The sequence below is a fragment of the Pundamilia nyererei genome, unplaced genomic scaffold, assembly GCF_000239375.1.
Source record: "Pundamilia nyererei isolate P.nyererei 1_Seehausen unplaced genomic scaffold, PunNye1.0 scaffold00057, whole genome shotgun sequence".
Lineage (NCBI taxonomy): Eukaryota > Metazoa > Chordata > Actinopteri > Cichliformes > Cichlidae > Pundamilia > Pundamilia nyererei.
The window spans coordinates 1,560,343-1,575,104 of NW_005187458.1; the positions used below are offsets into that span (position 1 = coordinate 1,560,343).

Below are 14,762 nucleotides of genomic sequence, written 5' to 3' on the forward strand. Positions count from 1 at the left end.
CACACACACACACACACACACACACACACACACACACACACACACACACACACACACACACACACACACACACAGTGACAAGGCGCTCTGTTCTCTGGGGACAAAGCAGAACAACAGATCAAGGCTGAAACACAAAAACATGAATGTGTGATGACATGAGGATGAAATCAGCAGCAAGGTCAAGAGACATCGGCCGACTGTAGGCCAGCAGAAGAGAGCAAGGTGAGTCTGTGTGAGGATGAAGAGTTGGTAAGAGGAAAAAGTGAAGTGGCAGGTGAAGGGCTAACACAGGCCAACACGCAGCGATCTGAACCAACGGCTGTAAAAACTCTGGTCGTGTGTGTCTGTCGCTGTGTTGTTTTACTCCTTGTGATTTGTGTCATTTTATTCCTCTGTTCTCTTACACTTTCGATCAGGGATGTTAAACTCTTTCACATCCTGGGCCTCGTACGGGGGCGGTCAGACCGGTGAAACTGGCCTTCCTGTCAGCGTAAAGATGTTTAACTGCACATTTAATCCCTGAGTCATCTGAATATAAGATAAAGAAGTACAACTCCGGCGGCACATTTCAGTTTCTCTAAATGACAAAGAAATGTTGCTCCAGGTTTCGATAGCACTGCCCTGTAACAGGAAGTTTTTTTTCATTTACAGAAAATGTTTGTTCTTTCTTTTCTTTTAAGCTGGGAACCCATCATGATAAAAAAAAAGACATTTCTATAGCAGATTGCAAAAAGACAGGAACTTTTCTGTCACTTTATCTGTTACTTAATTACTGTGGTGTACTATGATTGTGCGTGTGTGAGTGTGCGTGAGTGTGTGCCTGTATGGCGAACATTAAACACTTTGTTCCATCAAGTTTGATCAAGATTTTTCAGCCTGTGATGGGACCTTGAATCAAACTGAGGTGTGAGGTTTATGTTTGAGCACACAGGGACTGAAGAGAAGGAAGCTGAGCTCGTGGTTGAGGAGACCAATGCAGGAAACTGTTCACCAGCAGGGCAGGAAACCTTCGAGGAGGACGTTTCAATCATAGGCCTTCATCATCAGTCTGTTTTTTCCTCGAGGCTGCAGGAGCATCCCTGATGTAGATGGAGAGAACACAGCAGAGCCTTTCAAAATAAAACCTGGATAAGGTGCAGTGATGATTTTCAGCTGAACACGTATAAAGTCGTGATGACCTGATAAAGACATATGAGCAGCGGTGTCAGCCTCTGATCCTCCTCTCGCTGATCCGAATTTAAAAAAAAATACCACAGCTTGAGTTTCATCCAGTTTTGACTCCACAGCTGCAGCTGAAGGTCATAAAAAATATGATCATGTGACATTTTAGTGGACCGCGGCAGAGCTCAGGGCTCATATTTTCAGTTTGGTCACGTCTTGTTTGTTCACCGCTCTGAGGTCAGCTCTGTTTGACCACTGCAGAGTTCCACCTCAGGACCTTTTTGTCACATGTGAACACAGCAGACTACACTGTGACCTCTGAGTTCGTATTTCCAGTTCATAGATAAAATCTGCTCAGATGTTACGTTCACACAGTGATTATGAAACAAGTGAAATGAATCTGAGAACTCACACAAACAGGCTAACAAATCACCTCAACGGAGCTGAGCCAGATGTTTTATACTATAAGGTGATGAACAACAATATTAGAGAGAAATCCACAGCAGTTAGACGATGGTGTAGAGACTAAGGTCATTTCATCTCAGTCATAACTTCATATATCAAATATATTTCAAGATATATAGTTTTTTTTTTTTACATATTCCACTGATTCCAATTCCACTATTGTTGCCTGACAGCAAGAAGTTCCTAAGTTCAATTTGACCAACTGGGGCCTTTCTGTGTGGAGTTTGCATGTACTCTGACTTCCTCCCACAGTCCCCTGGGTGTACCCTCAGACAGCTGGGATAGGCTCTAGCCCTACCTGAGAAACTTGGCTGGTTGTGTTGATTGTTGGTTGGTTGACTTTGTTGATGCTCTTTACCTATACTGCTCACTGACTTTGTGTTACCAGGTGGAGGAGGTCAAAGATGAAGATGTTGAGGTCCTGCAGGCTGCTGCTGTGGCAGGTGGCTCTCAGACTTTCTTATAATGTTGTTATAGGTAAGACAATTCAAAAACGGCTTTTCTCTGATATCAGGCACTTTGCCGTCGTCAGTGCCTTTTTGTCCACGGTGGTGCAGCGGTTACTAAGAAGGTTCCCGGTTTGAATCTCAATGTTGGATTAGGGTTTTTTGAGCATGATCTATGCCTGTGTAGGCTCTGTCGGATATCCTGGCTTCCTTCCAAGTCCTAAGACGTGCTCGATTGGGTAACTGGCAACTGTAAAATAATGGGAATGTGAGGTAAATACGGTGCAGCATGATTTGGTTAAATGTGGCTAGTAATCTAAGGTTGGTTTAAGGTGATGTGATAAAAAGATCCTGAAGTCCTAATCAGGACTAAAAAAGTAACTCTCTACTTTCAGACACTCCTGAGAAGTTTGTCTTTAAATATGTCTTTAGATAACAACAGAACCGGATCAATGAAACCATAATCAGTTATTGATCGTCCTCACTGCCACGGACACATCAGATATCCTCTGCTTCATCCTCAGCGAGCCTATGTCGGGAGGGCTCCGACATCTTCACCTCAGTCAGAGAGAATAGTCCAACAGGTGAATTCATCTCCAGCATCAACATCACTGCAGGTCCACGAGCTAACACCATCCGCCTGTGTCTGTCGGGACGCAACGCCAACTGGTTCTACTTAGAGGGCCGGACCATCAGACTCAACTCCTCAGTGTTCAGAGTCCTCGACCGAGAGGTACACCTGAACACCTCTCACCTGCAGCAGAAATACATCTTAAAATGTCTCACCTCATGCTGGATCTCTGTCTGACAGGTGGAGGGATCAGTGCTCATTGCAGAGCTAATTTGCTATGAAAATGACATCATACAGGTAAGTCATCTGAGGTCCTGTGCTGAGCGGTAAATACATTTGATGACTCAGAGTCGCTCAGGTGAGTCTGCACCTGTTTCAGGGTAACTACAGGATTTTGGTGGAGATTCTGAATGAAAATGACAACAAACCAAACTTCCTGTTGGAGACAATTCAGCCGTTCACCATCAGTGAGGTACAACCAGAAAAATTACCTTCATCTTAACCAGCCAATGAGCATCCATCACATGTACATCGTTTTAACAGGTGCCTCAGGTGTTTCCTCACCTGTGTAAACAGGATTTTTCATTGTTTTGTGTGTAGCTGACAGCAGTGAACTCGGTGGTTTTCACTGTGAAGGCTGTTGATGCAGATGGGGACATGATCAGCTACATCATCGACCCGTCATCAGTAAGAATAACGCCCACCAATTGCTGCTTGACCATGAGCTGCAGCTCTTTATTATCTCACCTGTCATCTGTCTGCCTGCAGCAAGATGCCGAGTTCTTCAGGATCGACCTGCCCAATACTGGAAAGGTAGTTCTGAACAAACCTCTGGACTATGAGACGAGAACTCACCTGCAGCTCATCATGTGGGCCCAGGTAACATTTAGACAGGTGATACATCCAGGTAATCAGGGTGAGGTCAGAGGTTTTATTTTACTGCAAAGTCATCACAAGACATTACACTCTAACCAGCAGGAATGCAAGACTATTCAACAAAAAAAACAAACCCTGTGATATCTGATCGTCAAATTATCACAGAAAAGTGAAAATAATGTCACACCTCTACATACCTGACAGGAATCAAACACTGTGGACAAGTTCAACACATCTGCTGTTCTCAACATCAACATCGAGGATGGTGATGACCAGTATCCTCACTTCTTGCCCTGCACACCTGTGTCTCCAGGTGTGCCTGTCTGCATGAATCCCACCTACACAACCAACATCACACAGAAACACCAGGTAAATACCCGAGGAACCAGGTGGATGCAATTATTTACAAACTGGCTTCTGAAAACATTACCAGACCATAAAATGTCAATAAAAACAGCCCAATGTTTCTGGAGATGTTTTTCAGTATCACAATATTTTCAAGTCATTTAGATTTTAGCGTCCCAGCATTTAGGGAACAAGTTTTATACCTGTCCACATACCTGCAGGTATTTATTTATTTATTTTTTGTTTCAGGACGTGGGTCTGGACTTTTCTCCTGGCCCAATCACAGCAGAGGATGGAGACAAAGGGATCAATGCTCCTCTCACCTACACCATCCTCTCAGGTCAGACTCACTCACACTCACCATTAGACTCATGTACAAACGTGTGTACAGGTGTGTTTGCTTCACCCACAGGTGATGATCAGGGCAGGTTCACGATCAACAACACAACAGGTGAGATCAGGTTAACCAGAGCAGCAGATGATCAACGACTGACAACAAACTACATGCTCACAATCATGGTAACGACATACCTTCCTGTTTTCTGCTTCATTCACAGCAATTGGCCACAGTATGTCTTTTATACTGTCTTCCTTCTCTCACCCCTACCTGTCACTGCTGATGGCTGCCCCTCCCTGAGCCGGGTTCTGCCGGAGGTTTCTTCCTGTTAAAAGGAAGTTTTTCCTTCCCACTGTTGCCAAACTCATAGCACTTATCATATGATTGTTGGGTTTTTCTCTCTATGCATTAGTGTAGGGTCTACCTTACAATATAAAGTGCCTTGAGGTGACTGATATTGTGATTTGGGGCTGTATTAATAAAATTTAATTGAATTGAATTGAAAACTGTGAGACATCTACTTTCCCTCTCACCTGTACAGGTATGCCAGGTGGATGACAGGTTGAAGTACAGTGTGGCATCAGTTCTGGTCAGAGTTCTCTATGAGAACGCATTTCCTCCGGCCTTCAACAGAACCACTTACAAAGGTTTCATCATCCAGAGCTCTAGCCCTGCCTCCATCGTCACAACCTATGGGAACCAGGTGTTACAGGTCCAGGTGTCAGACCGTGACTTCCCTGATGTAAGAACACATGCTACACTACCTGTGTTACTTACATCATCATATCAGTGAGTCATCTCTACTGTCAAATCACAGGGCAGGAACCCAAATATCCACTATTTGCTCCATCCTCCATCCGAATTGTATCAAGTCACAAAGGAGGGGGTTCTGATCGCCAAGACAAACCAACTACGCGCCTTTGACAGACAAATCCTACAGGTGAGTTAGACATAGATCAAACCAACTCACCTGTTAAACACCACCAGTATACTGTCACCACCAGTATCACGATTAGCTGCCGCTGCTAGCACCAACTCAATGTCTCATTGGGAAAGTGGATCCATGGTCTTATAGGTGGAATTTTTCCACCTTAAAATAATATCAGAAGTCTGAATAAGCAATAATGAGGGGTAGAGGCTTGATGGGCCTGACCTTCACATGGGAATCAGGTGATTTTCAGTTTGTTAACTTTAATCCCAGGTTGGTTGGATGTGGTTTGAATTAGCTGAACCTGAAATTATTTTAAAGGGTGGATCTATCCTGGATGGTTTCTCTGTGTGTATCAGTGTCTGCAGGAGGACAGTGACCATTACCAGGTCCAGTTTCCTTCACCTCCAATAAAATGATCAGTGTGCTTGGTAGAATAATGTTTAACATCAGGAAATTAGATAGTTTATATCTCACGATGATACATCATGTTCCGATTGAAATAAAACAGCTGTGCCTCAAATATGGAGTAAGCATGAAACTAACAGCCATGTTTGGAACATCAGTGAAAGTGTAGCTGATGGTTAACTGCAGAGAGGTAGTTACGCTAATATAAACTTATGAGCACAGAAAGATGGAGGAACATCTGCTATCTGCTAAAGTGATATCAGTGAAGTTCATGTTGAGAGACAAACGGCACCATATGACAGGAAGAAGATGCTGAAAATATCAGTGAAAAGCACAGACTCACTGCTTTCAGGAACCATTGGAATTCTTTCAACTGAGCAAATGGTTTGGGGGTTACGGGAGTTGCAGATGTTTAAAAAAAGGGTGCAAAACCCCTGTGTGATGGCAGTGACAGGTGGTTAAAAAGCAGAGCCTCAACCGATGAGGACACAATAGGAAGACAGCAAAGTAGTTTTTTTTTCACTGCAGTACAATTTTTCAGTTTTAGTGTGATTCTACAGAAACAAACTAAGCTGAAGAAAGAAAAGTCCCCCTGTAGTCAAAGAATGCTAAAAATAAATCTATTTGGATTTGTAAGAAAACATCTCTGTGAAATAACAAGGCCTCGGGCTGCAGTGAGACATCTTTCAGGTGGAAGTGATCCAAACACCAGAATCAGCAGGAGGAGAGACTGAAGATCAGGACTAAAAGCTTCACAGTGTGAATCCCCTTCAGCTCTTTGAACACTTTAATGTTGGTCTAGAAAAATCAAACAAACACAACAGTTTTTAATCATTACTTTGGATGATTTTTGGTTTTAACCTTAAGGCTGACCCGTGAACACTGCTCTAATGTCCGCTCTGCAGGTCATCGCCAGAGATGAAGAGTCGGGAGAAGAAGTGTCAGCTTCAGTGGACATCGAAGTCCTGCAGAGAGGCCAAGCAGGTGAGCATGAAACCTGAGAACATGCGTTAAAATGAACATACAAACACACATATTACAAACATGAAGCTGTGACATTACACAAGGTGTTATTTGACACTATTACTGATATTGTTACTCCTGCTCCACCTGCTGCCATTATTCCTTCTAATGAAGACTGTGAAACATTTCTTTCTTTCTAGAAAAAATAAGTAATGTAAGGAAAAAATTGTCCCCACCAGCATCTGCATTGTCAGTTCCTACGCCATCTCGACCTGTCGTTTTAGAAAGCTTTTTACCCGTCTCACTATCAGAGCTGGTAAAAATAGTTAATGCAATGAAAGCATCCTCCTGTTCACTCGACATTTTACCCGCATCGTATTTCAAAAATGTCTTCCACTCTATTGGTCCCTGTGTGCTCACCATAGTTAACACCTCACTGGGGTCTGGTAAAGTCCATGCTTATTTTAAAACTGCTGCTATACACCCCCTGTTAAAAAACCCCAAGCTGGACCCATCTCTCACTAGCAATTACAGACCAATCTCAAAAATACTGTTAATTGCTCAGATATTAGAGAAGGTTGTGGCTAAGCAGCTTACAGCAGTTTTAGACAAATTTCAGTCTGGCTTTCGTGGAGCTCATTCTACTGAGACAGCCCTTCTTAGAGTTTCCAGTGACATTCTGATGCAAAACGATGCAGAAAAATGTTCTGTACTCCTAATGTTGGACCTCACGTCAGCCTTTGACACCGTTGACCATTACATTTTTCTTGAAAGGCTGAAACACTGGGTTGGTGTATCTGGGTCTGCCTTAGAGTAGTTCTCCTCGTATCTCTATGAACGATACTTTTCTGTGGCGGTCTCTAAGTACAGGTCATCTTCCACGTCCCTGTCCTATGGTGTGCCACAACGTTCTGTGCTGGGGCCCTTATTGTTTTTAATATATCTACTTCCTCTCCGGCATATTTTGAGCCCCTCTGAGGACATTCGCTACCACTGCTATGCAGATGACATCCAGCTATATATTTCTTTTAAACCAGAAGATGTTTCTAAGCTGCAGATTCTAAATGTGTGCTTAGAATCCATCAAAGGTTGGATGGCTGACAACTTCCTCCAACTTAATGAAGAAAAGACCGAAGTCCTTGTATGTGCTCCAGACAGACATGTACCTAACATAATGAATGCTCTTGGTCCTCTTTCAACATTTGTGAAATCGTCTATCAGGAACCTCGGGGTAACCTTTGATTCTGCTCTTACTCTGGATGTTCACGTCAAATCTCTGGTTCAGTCCTGCTTCTATCATTTAAGAAGCATTTCTAAATTGAGCCCTTTAGTATCTCATACTGAACTGGAGATTGTTATTCATGCATTCATTTCACCATGATTGAACTACTGTAATTCACTGTTTACATGTCTAAACAAAAACTGCAGTCTGCAGATTGTCCAAAATGCTGCAGCAAGGCTTCTGACAAAAACATCTAAGTACTCTCATGTAACACCGTTGCTTATACAGCTGCACTGGCTCCCCGTTGAATTCAGAGTCCATTTTAAGATACTGGTTCTGACATTTAAAGCTCTTCAAGGACAAGCACCAGCCTACATCATTGAACTTTTACAGCCCTATGTCCCTAGTAGGTCCCTGAGGTCTTGTGATCAGGGCCTACTTGTTATTCAGCATACAAGGCTGAAAACCAAGGGAGACAGAGCTTTTGCCACTGTGGCCGCCAGACTGTGGAACTCTCTTCCTCAGAACTTAAGATCTGCGGACTCACTTTTAAAAAACAACTAAAAACACATCTTTTTAGAATTGCATTTTGTTAACTTTTGTCTGTTTTTGTCTTATACCTTGTGAAGCACTTTGTGATCTTTTATCTAGAAATGTGCTATATAAATAAAATTTTACTTACTTACTTACAAGAGGGGACTGAATGCAAGCGGTCAAAGGTAACTGATCACTAATTCTTTGATGAGTAGGAAGGACATTGATCTGTTTCCTTTATTAGATAAACACACACACACATTCACAGCTCCCATGATGCTTTTACTGAAATAACTTCTGTGTTTCAGTGCCAAGTGGTGCGTTCAAGGAGCAACAGTTGTTTGGAGACGTGGACAGCACGCTGGCAGGAGGAATCGCTGTGCTTATCCTCATCGTGCTGCTCTCTGCGATTCTGTTTCTGCTACTTTGGACCGTCCATAGGAGACGCGTGCAGAACCCTGAGGATCGCCCCGCCATCGCCTTCGGAAAACATCCCAATGTGGTACGAAGTAAAACCTTTAACACACCTGAGGGGGTGTTTGAATTTCACACACCAGCCGGACAGAGAGCATGAGGGTCTAATGTGATGTAATTCATCATCCACCCATCCACCTTTCATGGAGTTGGTGTTGAAGCCTATGACAGCTGCCTCTTTGACCCGTTTTATTAAACCACAGGTTAGAAATCTTTGAATAGTCTTTTGTTTGAAATTTCATGAGGAAATAAATGCTGTGTTCATTCTGCTGAACCGCCTGAAACATGAAGCTATGAGTCAGACTGAGATGTTAAACTGTTGTCTAGAGCGTTTCTGCAGCATCACATATTCAGACTGCTGTTTCTGAGGTTTGTTCCGCTCACAGGTTCAGATGATAAAATCTGTTGTGTCTCAGATATTAAACTGAGTCATGTGTGTCATCTCTCTGCAGAGGTTACTGTGGTTTCACATGGTGAGTTATTCTGAATGTGATGTCGCTTCCTGTGGTTTCAGTACTCGTGTCATGTGGTGAACAGTAGATCCTGAAGTCCTCAAACACAGCTTTCATTGATGTCATGATTTTACTATTTAACACATTGGTTCCTCTTTAGTCCTGTTTATAGCAGGACTTTATGCGCAGTCTGACTCAGGTGAGAGACTGACCTGTGCTGTGTGATTCTCAGGTGAGCAGCCCACCTGTCTTCGTGGACGAGTCGTCACACGGCAGCAGAGCTTTTACTCGTCAGTCTGGCAGTTTTCATGGCAGACAAGGAGTTTACACCAGGAGGCCATCTCTGCTTCCTCCTCCATCATCATCACAGCTCAGCGAGCCTGGAGAGAGCAGGACCAGACCCCCTCTTCCTCCTCCATCATCATCATCACACCTGTTTACTGTTGCAGAGAAACATGAAGGTGGAGCTCACACCTGGGAGGATCTGAGGTTGCCAGTTGAGCCCGCAAGTATTCATGGTGAAGACATACCAGCAGTCAACACTGGGATGCCTCAGAGAGACGAAAACATGAAGACTGATTGATCAGAGGAGATGCCACTGGTGTCCAAACCCTACCAATCAGAAACCAGAAAGAAACGAGTCACATATTCAGCCAATTAGAGAGCAGGAATCCAAACTGTACTTTAGTCATACTCGTGATTCACTTTTTTTTCTTCTGGCGGCCTTATTGGGGGGTTTTTGTGGAGAAAAAAAGTTCAAAAATAAAAACAAACTTTTAATGATGTCAGTCTTTTTATTGTTTCCAGAAGATTAATTAATTTTGTTCTGATAATCAGATCTCGACTTTAATAAATCAGGATTTTACAGACACATTTGTAAAATCAACCCAGCCATCTGTCCGTCCATCCAGCCATCATCAATCCAGGTATCCATTTGTCTGTCCATCCATCCTTTACCTTACCCTAACCTGTCACCTGAGGAGTCAGTCTTGTGTTCATGTTTATCAATCAGGACTATTGATCAGTTTCTTCTTTTTTTGGTTGTAAAAAAAAAAATCATCATCCCCTACTGCAGCTCTCGAGGTGGAAGCTAAAGCTCTTCACCTTCCTCACTTCTCCCTGGCTCTTCTTCACACTATAACAGTTATCATGTTTCCAGTGAGAGATCACGTGACCGGTAGTCCTTGTGACATCATCGTGTTGCAGAAAAAAGCATATTAAACACATAAAGAAAATTTTATAAAACGGATCAGTATTGATTACCTGCACTGATAATGTCTGATAATAAAACACATTTTATTTAATATTTTTCATTGGTATCTGTCAAATTTCTGTTGTGCTCTTTATTGTTTTATTCTGATTAATTCTTTCTGAATGGATATTGATTGTTTGTGATAAACAGGTCAACAAAAACTAAACGCTTGTTTTAAGTTTCCGGAAGGAGGAAGGGAGGATCCTGGAGACTACCAAAGAAAACAAAGTCCGTAAAGTTACCTGAAGAGAGGCGTAACTCGCCGGAGGCCGCCTGACACACCTTCACAATAAAAGATTCAGCGTTTAGAACTGTCAGGATGTTTGTTTGTTGCGGTGTGGTTCTGTCCGGGTTCCTCTCAAACAGATGCATGGTTAGGGTTCCTCGGGGATGGCTATTTAAGTAACTGTGTATCAGTTTGACTCTTTCTGTTTTTTTAAATAACTTCTGCGGAAGCTTTATTTTGTCGAGAGCTGATCTGCCACCGGAAGCAGTTTTCCTTCAAGTTAACTTGACGTCATGTGATCGGACTGAGGACGAGTTTGTCTCGGGACTTTTCTCCGGCCCTTCAGCGCTCCGCCGCCCTCTGTTTGTTTGTTTTTGTTCCTTTCTTTGTTTGTTTGCTGACGTCACGCCGCAGAGGAGGAACACAGCGCGCAGACTCTGAACCAGGACCGGACCCGGCCAGGTGAGTCCATCCGCCCAGCGCGCACACGCAGTCATGTATCTGTGCTCGTGAACCCGCGCGGAGTGAAACAGTTCGATCAAAAACCAATTCCTCGACAATTATTCACTTATTACAGTTATCAATTCAAAGCTCCGAAGTGTCAGAAGCGGCTCGTGCTCAGGGACCGTTTCCGCGGTCTGAGCGAATCCTCTCTCGCTCCCAGTCCTCCCAGCATGAGCGTCCAGCCCCGGCGTGTCCGCCTGAAGCCCTGGCTGCTGGCGCAGGTGAACAGCGGCAGGTACCCCGGTCTGCAGTGGCTCAGCGCGGACCACCGCCTCTTCCAGATCCCCTGGAAACACGCCACGCGCCACACGCCCGTGTCAGACGAGGAGAACACCATCTTCAAGGTCAGGTTAACCCTTCACACCTGACCTCTAACCTCTGATATAGCATCTGCTGTGATCATGTTTCAAGTTTCAAAAAACTTTTTTTTACAGAAAATAGTAACGCACACTCGTTTTCATATCTTTGTGAGGACCTCGTCTCATTTCATAATGCTTTCCCTAACCCCAACCATCAAAAATGAATGCTGAATCCTAACCCACAGCCTAATCCTAAGTAAGCTAATTGTAACCCTGTCACTAATACCACATGGTGACACATTTTGTCCTCATAGGTAATTGTTAGTCCCTACAAGTATAGTAGCATACCATTTTTTCTGTCCTCACAAGATGTCTAAACATGTACACAAATACAAACACACGCAGACGGACAGATGCACACATGTGCACAAACATACACAAAAACAGATACAAGGACACACACATACACGGACACACACACAGACAAACCAAAGTAAAAACTACAAGCGGGTTCTTGAGTGACACATGTGAAGAGGAAGTAGGCGTTTGACTTCCTCCTTCCAGCGGAGTTTCGTTTCACAGTTTTTGAACAACTTCAGTTTGAACACAGGTGATGATGTCACTTCCTCCTTCTCTGCTGACTGCTTCCTCTTTTGTGTGTCAGTCTGAGTGTTTATTGACTTTGAGTAGCGTTGCCTATGATAAACACTGGAAACAAAGGGAAACTGCTGGCACGGCAAAACATCCCTCAGCTTGAGCACAGGTGAGTCCTATCTGTCAGATGTGAGTTATGCCCTGATCTGTGTGTCCTAGGCATGGGCTCTGGAGACGGGGAAGTACCAGGAGGGAGTAGATGAACCCGACCCTGCCAAGTGGAAGGCAAATCTGCGCTGTGCTCTGAACAAAAGCCGCGAGTTTCAGCTGAAGTATGATGGCACCAAAGAGACGCCGGTCCAGCCGTTCAAGATCTACGAAGTGTGCGAGCACCCCGGGAGCACAGGTGAGCTTCACCTGCACGACTGTAACCTTCTGATGTGCAATGATGACAGGAAGTGATGATCCCCGTTTTGTGTTTCAGACGGCGCTGAGGACGATGACGAGGAGGTGAGAATGATCACATGATGTAAACAGTCTGACATGTTCTCACGTGACTGACCGAAACACTTTGATCCTTTCAGATGCCGAACCTGATGGACCTCTCCATCAGTAAGTACACCTTCGTCTCAGTGTCACCATGGAAACACTGTGGCTGTTGATGTAATGTGATGATGCCATGTCTCCTTAGACCCCAGGCTGAGTGACTCCGCCCCCTTTGCCTCCTTCCCGGCTCCCTCAGAGATGAACCAGTTCAGCCTACCCCCTAACGGGACATTTGGACCGCCGCATATCCCAGTGCCTCTGCTTCCTGACATCACCATGACCTCTGATCTCCAGGGTCAGGCACACTTCCTCCATAATGGACTTCAGGATCTGAACGCTGCCGCTGCGCAACCAGAGCCGGACCTAATGGAGGCCAGCGGCATGGTGGGCGTCGAGAACCAGGCAGAGCCTCAGAACCACCAGCCCTGCAAGTACGACCTGCTGAGCAGCGTCCCACGTGAGTCCTGACCTCTAATGCAGTTTCCTGTCACAGATTCAGGGCTAAAACGCTACCACACGTGGCGCTGCTCAGACAGTTTACCATCAAACCAACTCTGATGTCACACTTTAACAATACAGCACCACAAAGCAGAGCTCAGGGTTACCTTCACAGACCCATGAGGTTCACCTGCGCATTCACAGGTGAACATTAGGGCTGTGCTTTATGACCAAAATCTCATACCCTGATGTCATTCCTTGTCCCTATAACGATTTGTTTTGGTGGCTTTACTGTGGTGACTGTTGCTAATTCATGGTCCCCCCTCTACTGGCACAGTAATGGTCCTGTATCTCGTGTTGCTATAGTAACAGATCTGGACCTGAAGTTCCAGTACCGGGGCCGTACAATGGGCTCTCTGACCGTCAGTAACCCTCAGGGCTGCCGGCTGTACTACGGACACCTGGAACCGACCCCAGAGCAGGTGGACCTGTTCGGACCTGTCAACCTCCAGCAGGTGCTGTTCCCGGGAACATCAGAGATGCAGAACGAGAAACAGCGATTTTACACCGAGGCCTTGCTGGACGTGATGGACCGCGGCCTGATCCTGGAGATCTGTGAGCAGGACATCTACGCCGTCCGCCTTTGCCAGTGTAAGGTGTTCTGGTCTGGACCGGGCATGCCAGAACACGGCCCGTCCAACCCCATGGAGAGAGAGAAGAAGATCAAGGTCTTCAGCCTCAATGACTTCCTGCAAGGTGAGTTTGGTGTGCGGGATTGTTGACATGCTGCCTGATATGTTCTAACCGACATGCTTCTGTCCACAGGGCTGATCTTGTTCCAGAAAGGCGAAGCCCCGAATCCGCCGCCCTTCGAGATCTACTTCTGCTTCGGGGAGGACTGGCCCGACAATAAACCCAAAGAGAAGAAGCTTATCATGGTGCAGGTGAGGGGGCAGAGCTTAAACTGAGTGGCAGTGCTAACGGTTTTATAACAAGTGCAAAAAAATGAAGAAGCCTTGGGTCCGAACACGTCAGAACCAGAATCTTTATGAGCTCCACCCCTCCACCTCCAGTTAACCTTCACTACATCACTTACCTCCTCCTGAGCAGCCTCAGTACTTCCTATTGGCTGATGTTGCTGTGAAGAACCTGTCTGTCTCCAAACTCCTAACTAAACAACATGACCCGAGTCAGAGCTCAGTCCTGCAGATGCCAGGAAATAGTCAGGGTCAGCTCCCATTGGAAATTCATGAAAAGGCAAGGCAAGTTTATTTGTATAGCACAATTCAACAGCAAGGTGATTCAAAGTGCTTTACAGAGACATTAAAAAACAAAAACAAATAAAAAGCATGATTTAAAATAGAAAAAAAGAAAGGAATAGTAGATAAAACCAGTAGTTAAAATGTAAGTTTTGAAATTTGAGCTTAAAAGTAAAACAGTGCGGATTTGGTGCTTTATTCAAATGCAGCTGAGAATAGGTGAGTCTTCAACCTGGATTTAAATAAACTGAGTGTTTCAGCTGATCTGAGGCTTTCTGGGAGTTTGTTCCAGATATATGGAGCATAAAAGCTGAATGTAGCTTCTCCATGTCTGGTTCTTACTGGGAACTGATAAAAAACAGGATCCAGATGACCTGAGGGATCTGGAAGGTTCATACTGGGTCAGGAGGTCACTGATGTATTTTAGTCCTAAACCATTCAGAGCTTTATAGACCAGCATCA

At 44.6% G+C, this 14,762-nt stretch overlaps 2 protein-coding genes across 7 annotated transcripts in view; both read left to right on the forward strand.

Annotated features, from left to right (window-relative positions):
• The first annotated feature begins 80 nt into the window (after positions 1-80).
• On the forward strand, positions 81-9,924 carry cdhr5-rs (cadherin-related family member 5, related sequence). Of its 5 annotated transcripts, XM_005734217.1 has the most exons (16): positions 81-222; positions 2,015-2,103; positions 2,597-2,805; positions 2,884-2,940; positions 3,023-3,115; positions 3,244-3,330; positions 3,412-3,522; positions 3,724-3,888; positions 4,114-4,204; positions 4,277-4,383; positions 4,743-4,943; positions 5,019-5,141; positions 6,443-6,521; positions 8,565-8,758; positions 9,183-9,203; positions 9,415-9,924. In XM_005734217.1, exons 2-16 carry the CDS (start codon positions 2,031-2,033, stop codon positions 9,763-9,765), a joined length of 1,962 nt encoding a protein of 653 aa, XP_005734274.1. In that variant the 5' UTR covers positions 81-222; positions 2,015-2,030; the 3' UTR covers positions 9,766-9,924. The 5 variants fall into 5 exon arrangements, 4 of the variants coding, with proteins under 4 accessions (XP_005734274.1, XP_005734272.1, XP_005734273.1 ...); XM_005734215.1 differs by having other exon boundaries at positions 4,114-4,383; XR_311763.1 differs by lacking the exon at positions 9,415-9,924 and having other exon boundaries at positions 4,114-4,383; positions 8,565-8,933; positions 9,183-9,201.
• A 995-nt stretch (positions 9,925-10,919) lies between these two features.
• irf5 (interferon regulatory factor 5) overlaps positions 10,920-14,762 on the forward strand; it is a 14,406-nt gene continuing 10,563 nt past the window's right edge. Inside the window, exons 1-8 of one of the 2 annotated variants that reach the window (XM_013911179.1) lie at positions 10,920-11,122; positions 11,238-11,508; positions 12,277-12,463; positions 12,542-12,567; positions 12,642-12,669; positions 12,749-13,060; positions 13,408-13,797; positions 13,867-13,985. In XM_013911179.1, the coding sequence (XP_013766633.1) occupies positions 11,335-11,508; positions 12,277-12,463; positions 12,542-12,567; positions 12,642-12,669; positions 12,749-13,060; positions 13,408-13,797; positions 13,867-13,985 (1,236 nt within the window). In that variant the 5' untranslated portion in view covers positions 10,920-11,122; positions 11,238-11,334. The remainder of the gene's footprint in view (positions 11,123-11,237; positions 11,509-12,276; positions 12,464-12,541; positions 12,568-12,641; positions 12,670-12,748; positions 13,061-13,407; positions 13,798-13,866; positions 13,986-14,762) is intronic. The other variant, XM_005734218.1, reaches the window with a different exon arrangement.

Coding starts and splice junctions, on each gene's coding strand:
- cdhr5-rs (XM_005734215.1), top strand. CDS start 2,031: ATGAAGATGTTGAGGTCCTGCAGGCTGCTGCTGTGGCAGGTGGCTCTC. Junction 5,142..6,442: donor TTGACAGACAAATCCTACAG/GTGAGTTAGACA, acceptor TCCGCTCTGCAG/GTCATCGCCAGAGATGAAGA. Junction 9,204..9,414: donor GGTTACTGTGGTTTCACATG/GTGAGTTATTCT, acceptor TGTGATTCTCAG/GTGAGCAGCCCACCTGTCTT.